The 15,712-nt window shown below is 43.8% G+C and overlaps 1 protein-coding gene across 3 annotated transcripts in view; it reads right to left on the bottom strand.

Moving 5' to 3' along the window:
* FBXO15 (F-box protein 15) overlaps positions 1-15,712 on the bottom strand; it is a 242,384-nt gene that overhangs the window by 209,301 nt on the left and 17,371 nt on the right. For all 3 annotated transcript variants that reach the window (XM_086965436.1, XM_086965435.1, XM_086965437.1), the window contains exon 3: positions 1,531-1,644. In XM_086965436.1, coding sequence (XP_086821562.1) covers positions 1,531-1,644 — 114 coding nt within the window. The remainder of the gene's footprint in view (positions 1-1,530; positions 1,645-15,712) is intronic.

Genomic DNA, 15,712 nt, shown 5'->3' with positions numbered 1-15,712 from the left:
GGGGATGGATTGGGTGAAAGGATGGATGGATGATGGATGGATGGGTGAGGGGGTGGATGGAGGGATGGATGGGTGAGATGATGGATGGAGGGATGGATGGTGGATGGGTTTGCAAGTTGTTGAAGGGGTTTGGATGTGGATGGGGCACAGACGGTGGGACGGAATGAATGGTGGGGGAGTTGGTGGATGACAAGGTGTACATGATGGATGGGGAGGGTTGTGATGACTTCCTTTGCCTTGGAGGATTGTGTTTTGAGCTGTGTGGTACGCCTCTGTCGTTTCGCCACACCCACTCACAGGCCTGCAGTTTGCTTGGCACTCTTGTTGTGTTGAGCATTGTTTGCCGGATATGGCCCGTGGTGTGCGTGGTGCAGTCGATCATGTGGTGTGCCGGATTCCCGAGGTTTCGGTCGGATGGTGGGGGGGCCCAACATCTGGGGGAATACAGCTGGGGGGGCTCAACCTGGAAAAGTTTGAATACCTCTTCCTCAGTGGGTAAGCGGTCATACTTCGTAAGGTTTTTTCCCTAGAAAATTAGTAACTAGTAGATTAACTGGTGTAACATTTCATGCAACACTGGCACTGCTGAGGCAGAACAGATCAACAAGATGATATATATGGAATATTCATACACAGATATATCCTATCTATGTGTGTGAATATGAAAATATTTTAATTTCCTCTGTAGAGCTATCACAAGCTTCTTCTCCGACCCTATATGATACATGAAAGTTGAGTTAAATGGTACATTGCGACCTTTTCTGGGATCAAGTAATAGCTTGAACAGGAGATGTTCTTCCAGTTTAACTTCTTGTAAAGAATTTTAAGAAACCTCAGTCTATTTTCTTTGGGGGGGGGGGATTCCCAATAATTCCAAAAGGGAACAACACGTAGACAACATGGCCAGCTGCTCTTATTTTTGCCACATGCAATTCACGAATGCCAAACTTTAGACAATGAATTGGAAGAGATCTATGCTTGGGCTTGATTACTTCATTTAAAGTGGTCGGTCCCCTAGGCACACTGATTTTACACTTTACAAGATTGGTTAAATTGCAATACGATTTACAATAGATAGCAGGATTACCTGTGGGTAATATTGTGCTTATAAGCCACTGACCACAGCTGTGTGCACTTTGTGCATATCAACATACTCTAGGTACAGATGTAACACGTTCTGACATATATTCACGTCCAAATATTGAGTGTTTCGTTGCTTTGGACCATAATCTGAAACCTGGTCTCCTAATGCATCACCCATTTGAATTAACAGCATAAAAAAGAACGGATACAGTTATAAACCGTTTTTAATAAATGATAACAGCTTCATACATTTCACAACTATGTCCATTTAGTTCATTTACAATATTTCAAATGTGTAATACTTAGATGACATGTATCGTAGGCCTCTTTTTCCCACCTACACAAAACATAAAATAACATGTCTCACCACCCCACACTATCTCAATCAAATGTTGATATTTCTATAAGACAACTACCAAGGTACCTGCTGCAGAAGACGCTGCCTACCTTTCAAGTGATGAATGTGCCTTGCAGGATGAGGTTTTAGGGAACTTCGGAGTGGCAGAGTGTTTTGTTCCATGAACTGTCCTCCCCTTCGCGTGTAAAACAGTCATTTTAGAACTGACAAAAAAAATTACATTGTAATATTTGACATAATTTCTACCTTACTACAAGAAGTTGATGTCATCTAGGAGTTGACCTTATCGTTTCAAATCAACTGTTCATACCTACACGTAACTAATATTTAAAGAGCTTTTTAAGCGAAACCGAAACTTGGGACACGTACGCTAAACACAAGAAACACATAGTCAAACTCTAGGACAGGCTTTCCGATGTGGGTCAGTTACCCACAAGAACATCTATTTAGGGTGCAAGTCTCTAATATAAAAAAAGATTGATATAAAAACGAATTGCAAGTCACAGACTACCTTTTCGAATAAACATGTAACGTGGGATGGTTTAACATGTTTAGAGCAAGTAATGGGTGCAAACGCATGTAATGCTTCTCCGAGGTACACATTCTTTCCTACCAGGGGCGTAACAAAGGCACCCGCAGTGCGGTGGGGCTCCCAGGTTTACCCATACTGGAGGTGGCCCCCTCAGCCCCTGCTGATGTGAGTGTGAGGCACCCCTTCAGCATATCTTGCAGGGGGCCCACTCACGTTTTGTTACACTACCATTTCCCCCGGATTACGGTATAGAAAGTATTATAAAACACAACAAGGATCATTACAACTGGGAGTGATAAAATGTTGGTTCTCCACGTATATGCAGTTAAAATTCTCAACACAGGACTACCAAACAGTCTAGCATTTGGTTTTACTATCATATTGTTTTATTTTTTCGATAGGTTACATTTAAAAAGGTATATACAATAAGGAAGAAGAGAGGAAAAACATATTAATCAATTTAATTCTATATCAGGATTGGAGGCGAGGACCATGCTCAAACTTTATGTATTCCTTTTCCAGTAGCTTCAAGTTAAACAAGACAATAAAACGATCTTTCCCATGATTCAAATGATAAAGGTCAAGACAAAGTCCACCAATAGGCGGTCCATATCCACAAAGGTGGGCTCTCCGTGGAAGACTTCCTCTTTCTCTTCCTGCTTCCAGCTATTACGTACCCACTCATATCTTTCTCGATTTTGAAGAGTCTGATGCTCATTTATAATGCATGTCCTCTTCTGAAATAATGTTTTGACTTGGTGCTTTTTGTGTGCTAATGTTTACAAGTGATTTTGCCTCTGTGTGAATCATTTTGGGGCCGCAGGAGTGTTGTCATTGCTCCGCTCGTGGCGCCCACTTCAGAAGTATTGACAGTGCTGTGCAGGCTACAATCCTAGAGGGTGCATGTCCCAGCACGACTTACTGGTCCGTGAGAGCAAGACACTGTCAGTGTCAGGAGCAACCAGTGTGTAAAGGGCGGGCCCTAGGCCCTCATGCTGGAGAAAGAACTGAGACGCAGGACACACTGCTTACTCGGTGCAACTGGCCCAGAGCACGTGGGCTCGGCCTCTTTTATTAGTGCTGTGTCACCTGACCAGTGACATCAGTGGTGGGTGGGTGTTAAGTGTAGATACAGAGTTAGCACTAGAATGCTAACTGATTCTAGGGCACTATATCCCTCCCCAAATTGGTTAAAAATTAAACCAAACGGAAAAAGTCCAAAAACCTGTGGGGGAAAGAGAACACAGAAAATAACATTGGACTTGCGCTTTCAAAACAAGTCTCTTTGGCTGCTTGCAAGCCGCAGGCAGTATAGTTCTTGCGTTTTGGATTAACAGTTCTTGGTGGCACGGTTCGCAGTTGTTCGGCGGGTTCATTCTCAGTCTGTGCTGTCTGTCTGCTGTTCTCAGCCCTGCCTTTTGCTTTGCTCTCTTGGTGACGAATAGTTAAAGAGAGATGGATGACATGGTTGTTGTCTGTCTTCCGGCTTCTTTTCTCCAGGCTGGTTGCGTGATGTTTCCGGGCAGGCTTCAGTGTGTTTCTTGGCAAAGTACCTCCAGGGAGCCTCCAACATGGTAGCAGATTGGTACTCCAGGATGTGGTCCGAGATGAGCCCGTGGCAGTAACGCCCTGCGCTCTTCCGTAGGTTGAACACCATGTGGGGTCCCTTTTTCTGCATACCTTTTTGCTTCAAGGCTGGACCATCAACTACCCTGATTTTTCAATTAGAAGCCAGACCCTCTCACAACGGCAATGGACGCCTTTCTCCAGGATTGGTCACAGGAGACGGGGTATGCTTTCGCTCCATTCACCAGGATATTGAGGATAACAGTGCAAGTCTGCAGGCAACAGGCGAAGGCAGTGGTAATTTGAGATCAAGTGTGGTGTCCAGTTCTTCTGGAGCTTTCCTGTGATTCTCCAATCCTCCTACCCCTTGATCCGACTATTCTGTAGGATCGCCAAGGCAATCCCCCACCCTCTAGTCCTGCAGAGCTGCATACCCCTCATGGTAATGCAGATTTTAGCCATCGTTGGAGAATCCCAGGCCTTTTGCAGGAGGCTGAAAGATTATAAGGAGTAGCGTGGACCAGATGGTTCGGTTGGGGTGTACGGAACAAACACGATCCCATGGGGTGCGAGGTGGTTACCATCATGAACTTCTTGCCCTCATTAGCATCTCAGGGTCTAGTGTATAGGACCATCAACTCCTATAGATCGGCTCTTGCGGCCGGGAATGTTCCGGTTCAGAGAGCCCTGGTGGGGGAAACATCAATTAGTGTCTAAGTTGATGCGGGGGATTCAGCGAACGCTCCCTCCAGAGCCCAGATATACTTACTTATGAAACATTAATAAGGTCCTTCACTTATTTCGCTCCTGGCAATCCAATAAATATTTGTCTAATAAGGAACGGTCTGCGAAACTGGCCATGCTACTGTGCCTGGCGTCATGCCGGAGGGTGTCTGATGTACGAGCTCTGGATATTTTGGGAAGGGTCTTTACTCTGCAAGGGGTCACCTTCCACAGTTGTGTCCTAACCAGCCTTCGATAAACTTCCAAAACTGTGTGTGGTTCGTTGTCTCAACGAGTATGAAAATATGACAGAGGAGTTTCGTCCTCCAGGGGAACATCAGTTGTTGATTTTTCCTCAGGAAGCCCTTCAAGTCGGTTTCCCCACCAGCCATAGCCTGCTGGATCAGATGGGTCATGCAAGAGGCAAGCATCGACCGTTCACAATTTGGCGTCCACTTTGTGAGAGGAGCGATGGCTTCTAAAGTTTTCACCCTAGGCACACGTTTGGAAAACATAAATGCTGCAGACTGGTCCTCAGATTCTATGTTCAAAAGATTCTATTTTAAACCAATCGTTGATATGGAGTTGTCGGCGGTGGATATGCTTTGAACAAGCATAATCCTTGCCTCCAGCCCTGACATAGAATGAAAAATGTCCTTGTAATCATGAAGGGAAGTTTCAATTCTATTAAGGACACAGAGGCGAGGATTATTCCAATCCCAAGGTTCCCGAGGCCCTCTCCCCGACCAGGGAGGTTCCGCATGAAGGTCTATCCATTGCTTCATTCAGTCATATGATATAAGTGTCCTTTGTTTTTCCCTTCTAGTTAATATGGCTACAGTTGTGAATTTGTCCTTGCTATATGCTTTGGGAACAGGGATGGCTCGTCCATGTGGGCGTTTGGGCGCCGCCCCACTGCTTTCTCGCCGAGCGAGAAGGCAGAAACAAATGGTAGTTATTACCGTAATAACTACCATTTGTTTCTGCCTTCTCACACGGCGAGAAAGCAGAAGTTAGAGTGGGCTGTGTTACTCGGGGGCAGGGGGGAGCTGCTTGCCCACTGTTGGTAATACTGTCTCTTGCTGCCCAAACGACAGTATTACCAACAGTGGGCAAGCCGCTCCCCCCTGCCACCTCCCACTCTCCCCGTGTTCTCTGTATGCTGCTTGCTGCAGCATACAGAGAGAAATGACGTGGTTCGGGCAGCTGGCCGAACCAATCATAGCACTGGCTGCGGTGGAGGGGAGGGAGGCTGCCTGCAGCCTTCTTGTTGACGAGAGCCCCCTCAGACAAATTCAAAATCCAGGACGGCGGGAGTCTGCAGTCTCGGGAGTCGGGACTTAAGAAAAGCGGGAACTTCGGAAGCCAAGGTAAGTTTTATTTTATTATATTTTCCTTTGTGAGACATTGAGAGTTTTACAGACCTTCCGAGAAATGCTCCAACGGATATTTAATAAATAATATTTATTCGTCCTGTTATTGCTGTCTAGTATATTTTCCTTTGATTTAGTGACTGCGAGGGCGTATTTTATTGGAAATGTAGGTGTTTTTGCACTCCCGTATGAGGTCAGAAACATGTGGACTTTTCACACATGGGCATCAGAGGCCGAGCCAGTTTTCTGCAGACGGCTGCACACAGAGCTGTGTCCTCTCACCACACAAGTGTGTCAAAGGCTGACTCTGTACTCCCGAGGAGGTTTCACACACCTCTGGAAATACTTTTATGTTATGCATAGCGCGATGAAGTGCTAGGTAGCAGGACTGTTGTGTTGCTGCTCAGGGCAGCATTAGAGGGGTCTTGGTTCCACTCCTAGCTTTACACAAGAAGCCGAATCCCAGAGTTCGGACTTGGGGAGCATTTCTAGAGCCATGCTAGGAACCCTGTTTTATAATCTTACGGAGAGCTGCATTAGATCAGTGATGTGCACTGTTGGAGCCACGACAGTCTGACGTGTGTGTGAGTGTGCGTGCGTGCCAGCGTGTGTGTGTGAGAGAGAGAGAGAGAGAGAGAGAGAGAGAGAGAGAGAGAGAGAGAGAGAGAGAGAGAGAGAGAGAGTGGGGGTAGAATGAGGCAAAGAAAGAGAGGTGGTCACAATGCGTTTATGACAGTCACAGGATTTTGCAGACACGGTTTTTCTATGTAAATATTGATTTTCCACAAATGCTCTTAGGTTGTTAGGGCCTGCTGGCTATGCTCCCTCGCCGTGGTACACACCAACGAAAATTTTACGCCCTACCACTTTCAAATGTCACCAGCCGCCACTGTTTGGGAATGTACCAGTTTTTCTCTTAAAGTAGTTTCAGTTGTTTATACACTAATCATTTCTGCATTAGTGGCTATGTACGAGTTTGGATCTCCTGAGTTCAGATTCATTCGCCCTTTCTCTGGTGTTTTTCAGGTTCTGAAAACTCCAAAACATAGAAACAGAAGTTATTGGAGTATTGGGTCGCTGTCAAGAAAGAGGAAGACTTCCAGGAAGATCCCGCCTTTGTGGATATTATGAACTGGCAATTGGTGAACTAGATGTTGACCTTTACCATTTGAATCATGGGAAAGATAGTGTTTCTGTCTTGTTAAAGTTGAAGCTGCTGGAAAAGGAATAAAGAAAGTTTGAGCATAAGCCTCACCTCTGCATCCTTATAAGAATTGAAACTTCCCTTCACAATTACTATGTGATTTTTCATTCCTCGCACATATGCAGTACAAAAGTCTCTAGTTCAGCTCTAAAATAGTTGTAAAAGAACACATGAGTTTCAACCATGTTCATTACCAAATAATCCATCTTCCTCATCCTAGTTCTTGGGTCATCAGGGCACCTTGTTCCTTTCAAAGAGGTAGCTTGTTCAAATCTTCAAAAAAAATATTTTAACTCTCCCCCCCCCTTCTCCAACTGGGGAGAGGAGAGAGTGATGTGAATACCAATCCATAATTCAACGTATTTAGTTTATTTTTCAACAAAGCTAGGCAACTATCAAGCGAGATATTTTTCTGGGATGCTCCTTGAACTCATGACCCTATCAGGCAGAAAGTTGGAGCTGAAAGTTGGCAACTACAAAGGTGCACTGAAGCATGTCTTAAATCTTTGTCCCCGTACAGCCTGGAAACCCCCGCACTCTTCATCTGAAAGGCATGTCACAACAGTACACAGGTGATTACAAGCTGGACGTTAGTTAGAAAACTTGAAGGGGCAGGGACTGGTGGGGCTCTACTGAGGCAGGGAATGCAGTCAGATATCTCACAGCCCTAAAGTCATGGCCATTTGGGAAACGAGGCAAGTATGACTGGAAGCAGCATGGTTTGCCGACATTAAAGAAGATGCCTAAATGTGAGCATTTCCAATGCATGGGAAAAGTGCTGCCCACTATGCATTCTTGCAATATGTCTTTCCCTTGATAAGGAGTGCAGCCATATACTTCAACCAGAAATAGAGGGTGAAGAGAGAGGTGTTAATTCTTATTGAGGCATGAAAGTGATTGAGACTCCTCTATCATAAGAAACCATGCCAGACATCCCTGTAACGGCTACTGTTCCGACATCCACCTTTATCCTTCTTCAGCAAAAACTTGAAAAATAACGGCAAAATTCTCCAGACACAACCTCAGGAATACCTTGAACTAGAAGATTGTTAACTACAGTGAGTCCAAAAAAAAGGTGTGAAAGGAAAGAGATGGAAAATGGCAAAGAATCCACCAGGCATCACCAATGAAGGCCAAGCACAAGTTGAATAAAAAAAAAAAACACAAGCATGAATAAAAAGGGAGCAGAAATGACAAAAGAAAGAAGCAAGAGAAAGTAATGCAATTGAGTGATGAGATGTCATCTGCAGGTAATACAATGATCTTTGACTCATGTTACACACCATATTAGGAGGATGAATGTTACAGATATATATGCAGAATGATACAGATAATTACATATAATGGAGGTTAACATTTACCAACAAGGGGTTCTAGCGACATCATAGTGGTTTATAAATGTCACTAGAACCCGGAGATGGCTAAAAAAGGAACATATTTATCTAGATATAATTATGCAGCTATTTCAATGAACTAATTATCCAGATTTTGGGTATTTGTAGGTGGGGTAGTTATTGCTCAGATATCACAAGACTTAGTTGACCAATCCGACCCCCCCCCCGCTTACATTGCTGTTTGATTCAGGTGACTGCAATTGTGTATGCTGCTGGATTCATGTGTTAAAGTACTGTGAAACTGTGCAGCCAGTGAAAAGGTAATTTCCATCACTGTGTTCAAGGTTTCCCACTTCAGGATGGAATGCACAACTCTGGTCAGGGGACCATGTGGCTTCGAATTTACATCCTCTAGCCATAGATGAGGCAGCCTCAGGTTAGTCCTTTTTAGAGCACAACTGACCTACACATACTACTACTGCCATTACCTCTTCCCAGTGTTTCCCATCCCTAATTTCTGAATACTGTTAAGATAATTTATTACGTAACGCAGTGATCGGAATGAAGCCCTTGCAGACACCAGTAGGGGAATGTAAGACTTGATCTTTATACTTTCCCACAGATACATGTGTTGGTAAATTAGGCATTACTTTTGCCTCCTAAATGCCCAGTCTCTTGCCCATCTAATCCGAGTTCCTAACTCCTGAGCTTTCAGAAGCCACAACTCTTGTGGGTGACAAGTTAAGCATTGCCAACTGCTGAGCTGTGAGGAACTCATGAACCTTGCACGTGACAAGCTAACCTGGTGTTTACCTGCCAGTCCTACTATTAAACCTTAACGTTATAACAAAGAACAGGACAGCTGATTTTGCCAAAAAGGTTAAAAGTGTGGAGGATCCATGCTAAATTCACACTTAATGTGTCCTTAAAGGGGGAAAACTTGAGAGCTAATGCCAGAAATTCAAGAACTTGTGAAAGTCAGCAGTCCACCTGGCTGGTATTCAGATCCATTCCAGCAAAAATGTTCAAACTCTAGCAGCTATGCCAACAATGAAAATAACCAATAATTCTTTATCCAGAGGAATCTTTCGTCAGGATTTAATAATAGCACACATGACCATTAATTAAGAGCCACAACTGTGACCCTGAAATCCCTAATAACTGTACCCTAATGTCTAATGTACCCTATTGTCTAATAGACTCTTCTTTGACAAACTAATTGAAAGAGCAGCGTTTCTACAGATCTCTCAATTCCTAGAAGGCAACCACTTACTCTTGGACTCGCACGCAAGATCCTGCCCGGAAATAGGCACAGAATGTACTATAATTGCTATATGGGGGTACTTATAAAGTCATGTCTACAAAACAGCATAGTAGTACTACTTCTTCTGGATCTCTTTGGCATTCGGCACAGATTATTATAAAGTTGTAATTCTCAAGACTCAAATAAATTAGTATTAATGGCACAACTCTTGCTTGTATCTCCTCATGAAGACACAGCTACTATGATATACATGTTCCTTTCTCCTCGACATTTCACTAAATAAAAAAGGAGCACCCCACGGAGCTTTTATTTTTCCTTTCACCATTTACATGAAACCATTCTCATTGCTTATCAATAGTGCTAGCCTTATCTTTTCCAAATATGTGAACCCCAAACACAAAAGTATTCCTAAAGGAGTGTTTCACGAACAGTGATGCTGTACTCCCATCAATCATCAAACCATAAAATGAAAGCATCTAGTCAAAGGGATATCACATTGGCTCAGTAACAAAAACAAAAGTAAATTTTACCTTATTCCGAAAAATATTTTTGTTTTAAGGATGAGAACCTGCACCCAACCTTAGGTGGCATGCTTCGTGATAGGGCCTCTCATTTACACTTCTTCTCAGCAGTTTGGGGTCGGAGCAACAATTTTTGTTTTTGTTTAAACTGCTTATTGAGATTTTGCATATTTATATCTGACCACAGTAAGTTTCTTTACTTACATCATATGTGTGTTTACATTATCTATCTTACTTGCATCTTTATTGCGATCACACAGATCCTAAACAGTATACAGCAAAAAAGCCCAAGAAAGTATACACCGAAATATATAAATAAAATATGCATAGAATAAAAATTGATAAAAACATTGGTACAAATCCAAAATGACAGGTCCCCTAAAACAGTTTTAAAGTGCATATGTGCAAAGCAGCAATATGTATGGCACAGGATAAGGTGCTTGAAGTTCCCACAAGTACCAAACGGATAGCATTCTGATCTGGAAAAGCTTTCCAAAACACAGTGACTCAGCTACATAATGTTTTACACCTAATCCAAAGAGCATTCCAGAATCTAGAAAAGACCAAATACAATAGGTTATCTGGTATCAGTACACAAGAGTCTTAAGACCTCTAAATAATGCCCTCGGCCCACCAAGAGGTACAAAAGGGAGTGGTGATGGACGGAGCATCTGAACTAATCAAACACTCACACCCAGTCAACAGATCTGGGTTTAATCCATCACGTTCTTTAGCCCACTCTGTCACCCCAGTTCAAACATGGCCATATGCAAATCAGTCTGACCCTGTGCCTCATGGGAACAGTCCAGCCCGAACTGCCAAGCCACACCTTCCCTGGACCGGAAACAACCGGAATTCCAGCCGTCTTCAGCCAGGCTTGTTTGAATCCAGTGGCAAAGTGAGCAAGGGACTCATGTCTGAGCATACCTTGCCAACTTATGGCGAACAAAGCGGTACAAAAGGGGGTGGTGATGGACGGTGATGGATTAAACCCAGACCGGTTGACTGGGTGTGAGTGTTTGATTGGTTCAGATGCTCCGTCAATCACCACCCCCTTTGGCGAATATTGACAGTATCGCTCCTTGCTGCATTGGCGTTTAAAGGAGGTACGGTTATCTGAGTGTCTCGATCAGAGACATCGCTTTCCTCAGATGAGGTGTTCTGCTTTTTATAGGGTGTACGTTGCGTGTACATTTCTGCCCACGGGGTATACTTCGTTGAGACGGTAGTCGATGGTGTCCCTTTTGAATTTGCGCAGTTTGCGCTCTTGGCGATCTTTACCATAGTTTTCTAATTTGGTGTTCATTTGTTCAAGCTTCTGTGCCCAGTCAGAGTCCATACGTCTAGAAAAATCTTGTTTGATGTTAAAGATTTCTCCAAGTTCCTTAATGGTTTTTGACAGTTCCTCAACTATCAATAAAATTAGATTTAATGAGCATTTGTTCAACACTGCGTACCAGCGGTCCATGAATGATTTGTTGAATTGAAAATGGAATAGGATGGTTTGCTTGCTAGACGGAGTCCTCGGGGTATTCTTTTATGCTTGTGATACTGAATGAGAGTTGATGCATGTAGCCTTTGGTTTAATTCTCTTTGGCAGATGAATTCAAGATGTTTGAGTTGTTGAGTGATTGTCCCTTCTTGTGTGTCGAAGTTTTGGTAGCTGCAATTAAAGCATACATTTCAGTGGCTTCGTCTGCTGTATATTTCTTGGTTTCTGCACAATTGTCAGTAGTGCTGACGATACTATCGAAGGAAGTCATTTTTCTACAGGTGAGGGTGCGACCGCGAAGTAGGCAGTTAGAGTAACTTGGTGAGAATCTATGAGAGTGGTGGAGCAGGCATTTTACACCAGGCCATTTCAGGTACTTTCTTTGCATATCCTGCTCTTCTGTTTCACCCAGTCCAGTCCTACTCTTCCTATTGCTCACTTTCACATTTGTGTTCTTCTTTCCACAGGGTTTGCACTATTTTGTTGAACCCAGTGTTTTACTGGTTCAACTTGTCCGAAGCAGGTAATCGGGTATTTTTTACTCTTGCAGGAACTTCTACTTTTTAGGAGTATTTTGAGTTAATTGGGTTCTTGAACACCTGCAACTCGTTCACTCCTCGCACTGGTGAAGGCTTTTTCTTCTCTTTTTTTTTTTAACACATGCTCTCATGGTTGTATACAACGTGTGTTGTTTCAAATTTTGGTAGCTTGATTATCATTAAATGTTGCTATTTATTTCAGGACGTATTTTATAAGTATTTGAATATATACCCATCTCTTTTGCATTTGCAGTGGCCCCTGAGGAAAGGACTGTGGGTCCCAAAATGCATCGGGCTACCATGAAATGTCTTTGATTGAAAAACACTGGAATGACAGGATGTTACGTTGTATTAATAATAGAATGGAATGATTCATGTTGGAGTTATATTATAAATCATTGATGTACTAATATCAGGGTTGTTCTATTGTACATGTTGATCACTCAATAAGAATAATCATTCAATGATAACAACCTTAATCATGAAGAGCTTGCATCTCTGGGGCAAGATGGCGGCCGCAGCAGTGGCCGTGTGAGTGACCCGCGTGCTGCCTCTTCCTCAGCGGTCCACACTAGTAGCTACTCACCCGTGTGATGCATGAAGATTGCGCTGATTCTTCAGAGTGGTAGCAGGATGCTGTAACTCTTAGCCGGTGGCAAGGATAGCCCGGTTTCGGCTCAGTGGTTTTCAGTGCGATCAGCGTTGAGGTCGGATCCGCGTTTGGAGCCTGGCTTTTTGGCGGCTTAGGGTGCAGCTTGTTCCTGTGTGTGTTTGGAGCCAGAGTGAGTGCGGTTTGACTAACCACCACGTAGGTCCCGCAGCTGTAGCAGTAGCAGAGACTGAATTGAATCATGGCTCCGAAGGGCAGAGGAGCCAAAACTCGCGGAGCCGCTACCGCGGTTAATTCAAATGGGTCGGCAGTCGTAGGAGCCAGAGCTGATGTGATCGGCGTGGGTGAGTCCCTCAGCATGGACACGGCAGCCAGGGGAGACGCCAGGGAGTTGGTTAGTGCACCGCCAGATCTGTCAGCACCACGTGGAAGAGGCAATGGCGGGGGCAAATGACAGCAAGCTGAGCCCGCACACATTTTCTCAGCTCCTGCTTCAGTACCGGCTCAGGCTTCAGGTGAGCAAATGGACACACTCTCTGATGTTTTAATCAGAAACCCTACGGTTCCTATGGTTCCTGCAATTTTCTTAAAAAAGCCTAATACTAAAGCTAAAATTGGAGCGTCCGCGGGGGCGGGTATACAAACCCCTGTTCTCATAAATCTGCAAGATGGTAGCAATACAAGAGATTTGACGGATGCGGGCAAATGCAATGCTATTGACTCTGGTGATGGTAGATTTGCCGATAATTTGACTCTTGCCAATGGCTCTCCAATCATCACGGTGGTGGCTGCAAACATCGAAAGGATAAAGATGTGATTCCCTCCATAGTGAATAAAACAAATGAAGATATTAATGATTCTGAGTCAGCCACTTCAGAACCCAAGTTTTATTCAATGTCAGATCTGTCAATTGCCTCCAACGATGATAACATCAGTATAGTTGGTGACTCGGGGGATGAAGGTGAGATGCAGGAAGATGATGATCTAGAGCAGTCTCTGGCCCAGTCAGCCGGGAAGTTTATCGATCAAGACACCGTAAGAAGAATGCAAGTACTGGATAAAAGCCCTCCCCTGATGTCTCCTCTTGTACAACGTAGATGGGACGGTACATCTCCTGATGGGTCTGATCAGATTCAAGTGTTTAGCTTGGGTAATGCGGAGGAGGATGATGTGGTTACGCTGAATATTATTTACAAGAGTATAATGGCACACCGCTCAGAGACTAAGGCTGAAAGTATCCGAACGCAGGATGCGGTGCGGAAGTTGCAAAATACGATTCGTCGGATGGCGAAATCCTATACCGAATTAACCACAAGAGTAGCCGAAACCCAAAAGCGCATAGCCAACACAGAGGATTCCTTGATCAAGCAACAAGCAGCTATCGAGACATTGCAGAAGACAAAAATAGACGTTGATTGGAAATTAACAGACGTGGAAAACCACGCAAGGCGCAATAATTTACGCTGTTTGGGCACACCAGAGGCTAAGGAAGGGAAAGATGTGCGTAAGTTCATTGTTGAAGTCTTCACAGAGGCCTTTCTTGAGTTAAAAGACTGGCAATGGGAGAATGAAGTTATTAGGGCACATAGATTTCCTTTTCTTCAACGCATACGTAATGGTGATTCCAGGGGGGCAGGAGGGACAAATGTGCAGCCCTGGGCAATTTTTGTTTGTCTCAATAATTATATACTGCGAGAGGCGATTTATGACTTAGCGCGCCCAGATAGACATCGCTCTGGCAAAGGATGTGAATTCTTTGTGCGCCCTGATTTTTGCCCTTCCACTGTCCAGCAAAGATGGCAACTGCGACAGTTGATTTAGTTTTTCCAAGCCAAGGGTGCACAGGCATTTCTGCTAAACCCAGACAAATTAAAGGTGATATACAAAGAACAAACACAATATTACGCATCTGAAATTCAGACGCAAGACTTTTTGAAGACATTGGGCAGTTAATAGTATACTGTATATGCGCTCACTTCTTTGCAGCAGCTAAACGGGTTATTTGTTGTTCTGACTGGTCTACCTTTGCTATTTTTGCCTCACCTGTGATACTCTATTTCCTGGGAAATCTATCCATCATTTGCGCCTTTTTTTTTTTTTACTGGTCGAGATGGCTAATGATTCAATTAGCCTGGCCAGTTGCTGCGATTAAAATGCATAATGCAATATATATATATATATTACCTACTGGCGGTTGCCAGTAGGTAGTTATAGTTAGGATTTTTTTCAATGTTAAATCTCAAAATTCTATTTGGAATAACTTTGGCACCGGTTGACGAATCTGCCTGAAAATTTCCTGAAAATGGCCTCGTCGAGCTCCGGTCCTTCCTTGAAAGTTTGGGGGGGATTCGTCAAGCGGGGGCCGAGATAAAAGGGGGGTCCCAAAACGCGTTTTCCCCATGTTAATTTCCATAGGGCGGTCGATTTCACTTTTAGCCCGAACGGCTGAATGGATTTACACCAAACTTGGCAAAATTGTAGGGACTGGTAGCCCGATGTGCCTTTGCTATGTCTCAAGATATGTGCTCCAGTGGATTTTGAGTAATTTAGGTTCAAAAAAATATATATATCTATAGCAGCGCACCGGTGCGCGCACCGGAGAGCGCTCCAGGCGCGACACGCGAGGTGCGCATGAAAAGCTGATTGGCTCTCGGGTGTCTGTAAACATTCCAAACAGTCCAGAGCGGTCGCCATCTTGTGTCTCGGTAAAATCGAGACATAAGAGGCGGCTAAAACAAAGTGGGAACTGACCATAAGGCGTCAGGGATAGACCCCTTTGACCCCCTAGGTTTGATGTGGGGGCTATAAAAGGGCCCCGCGGGGCATTTAAAATATTTTTTTTTTTTCGTTTTGCGCGGGGGAAGCGCACGGTGCGCGCACCAGGTAGCGCACCGGGGAGCGTAAAATGAGGGAAAAAGATGACAGAGTTTTCAAAAAAATGAAGTTTTTATTTAGAAATTGGAGGTAGTTCTAAAAAGAACTTTTTTTTTTCTTCTTTTTGTTGTTTTATATTTTTTTGTGTTTTTGGAACTTTTTGAACTTTTTTTGGCTTTTCAAAACAGTTTTATATTTTTTTTTGTATTTTTTAGGGGGAGAAACAAAAAAAGGGAATT

Source organism: Lissotriton vulgaris, chromosome 4_1 (genome assembly GCF_964263255.1).
Source record: "Lissotriton vulgaris chromosome 4_1, aLisVul1.2, whole genome shotgun sequence".
NCBI lineage: Eukaryota > Metazoa > Chordata > Amphibia > Caudata > Salamandridae > Lissotriton > Lissotriton vulgaris.
Note: the sequence above shows the minus strand (reverse complement) of the source record. Positions and strands in the feature narration are given on the sequence as shown.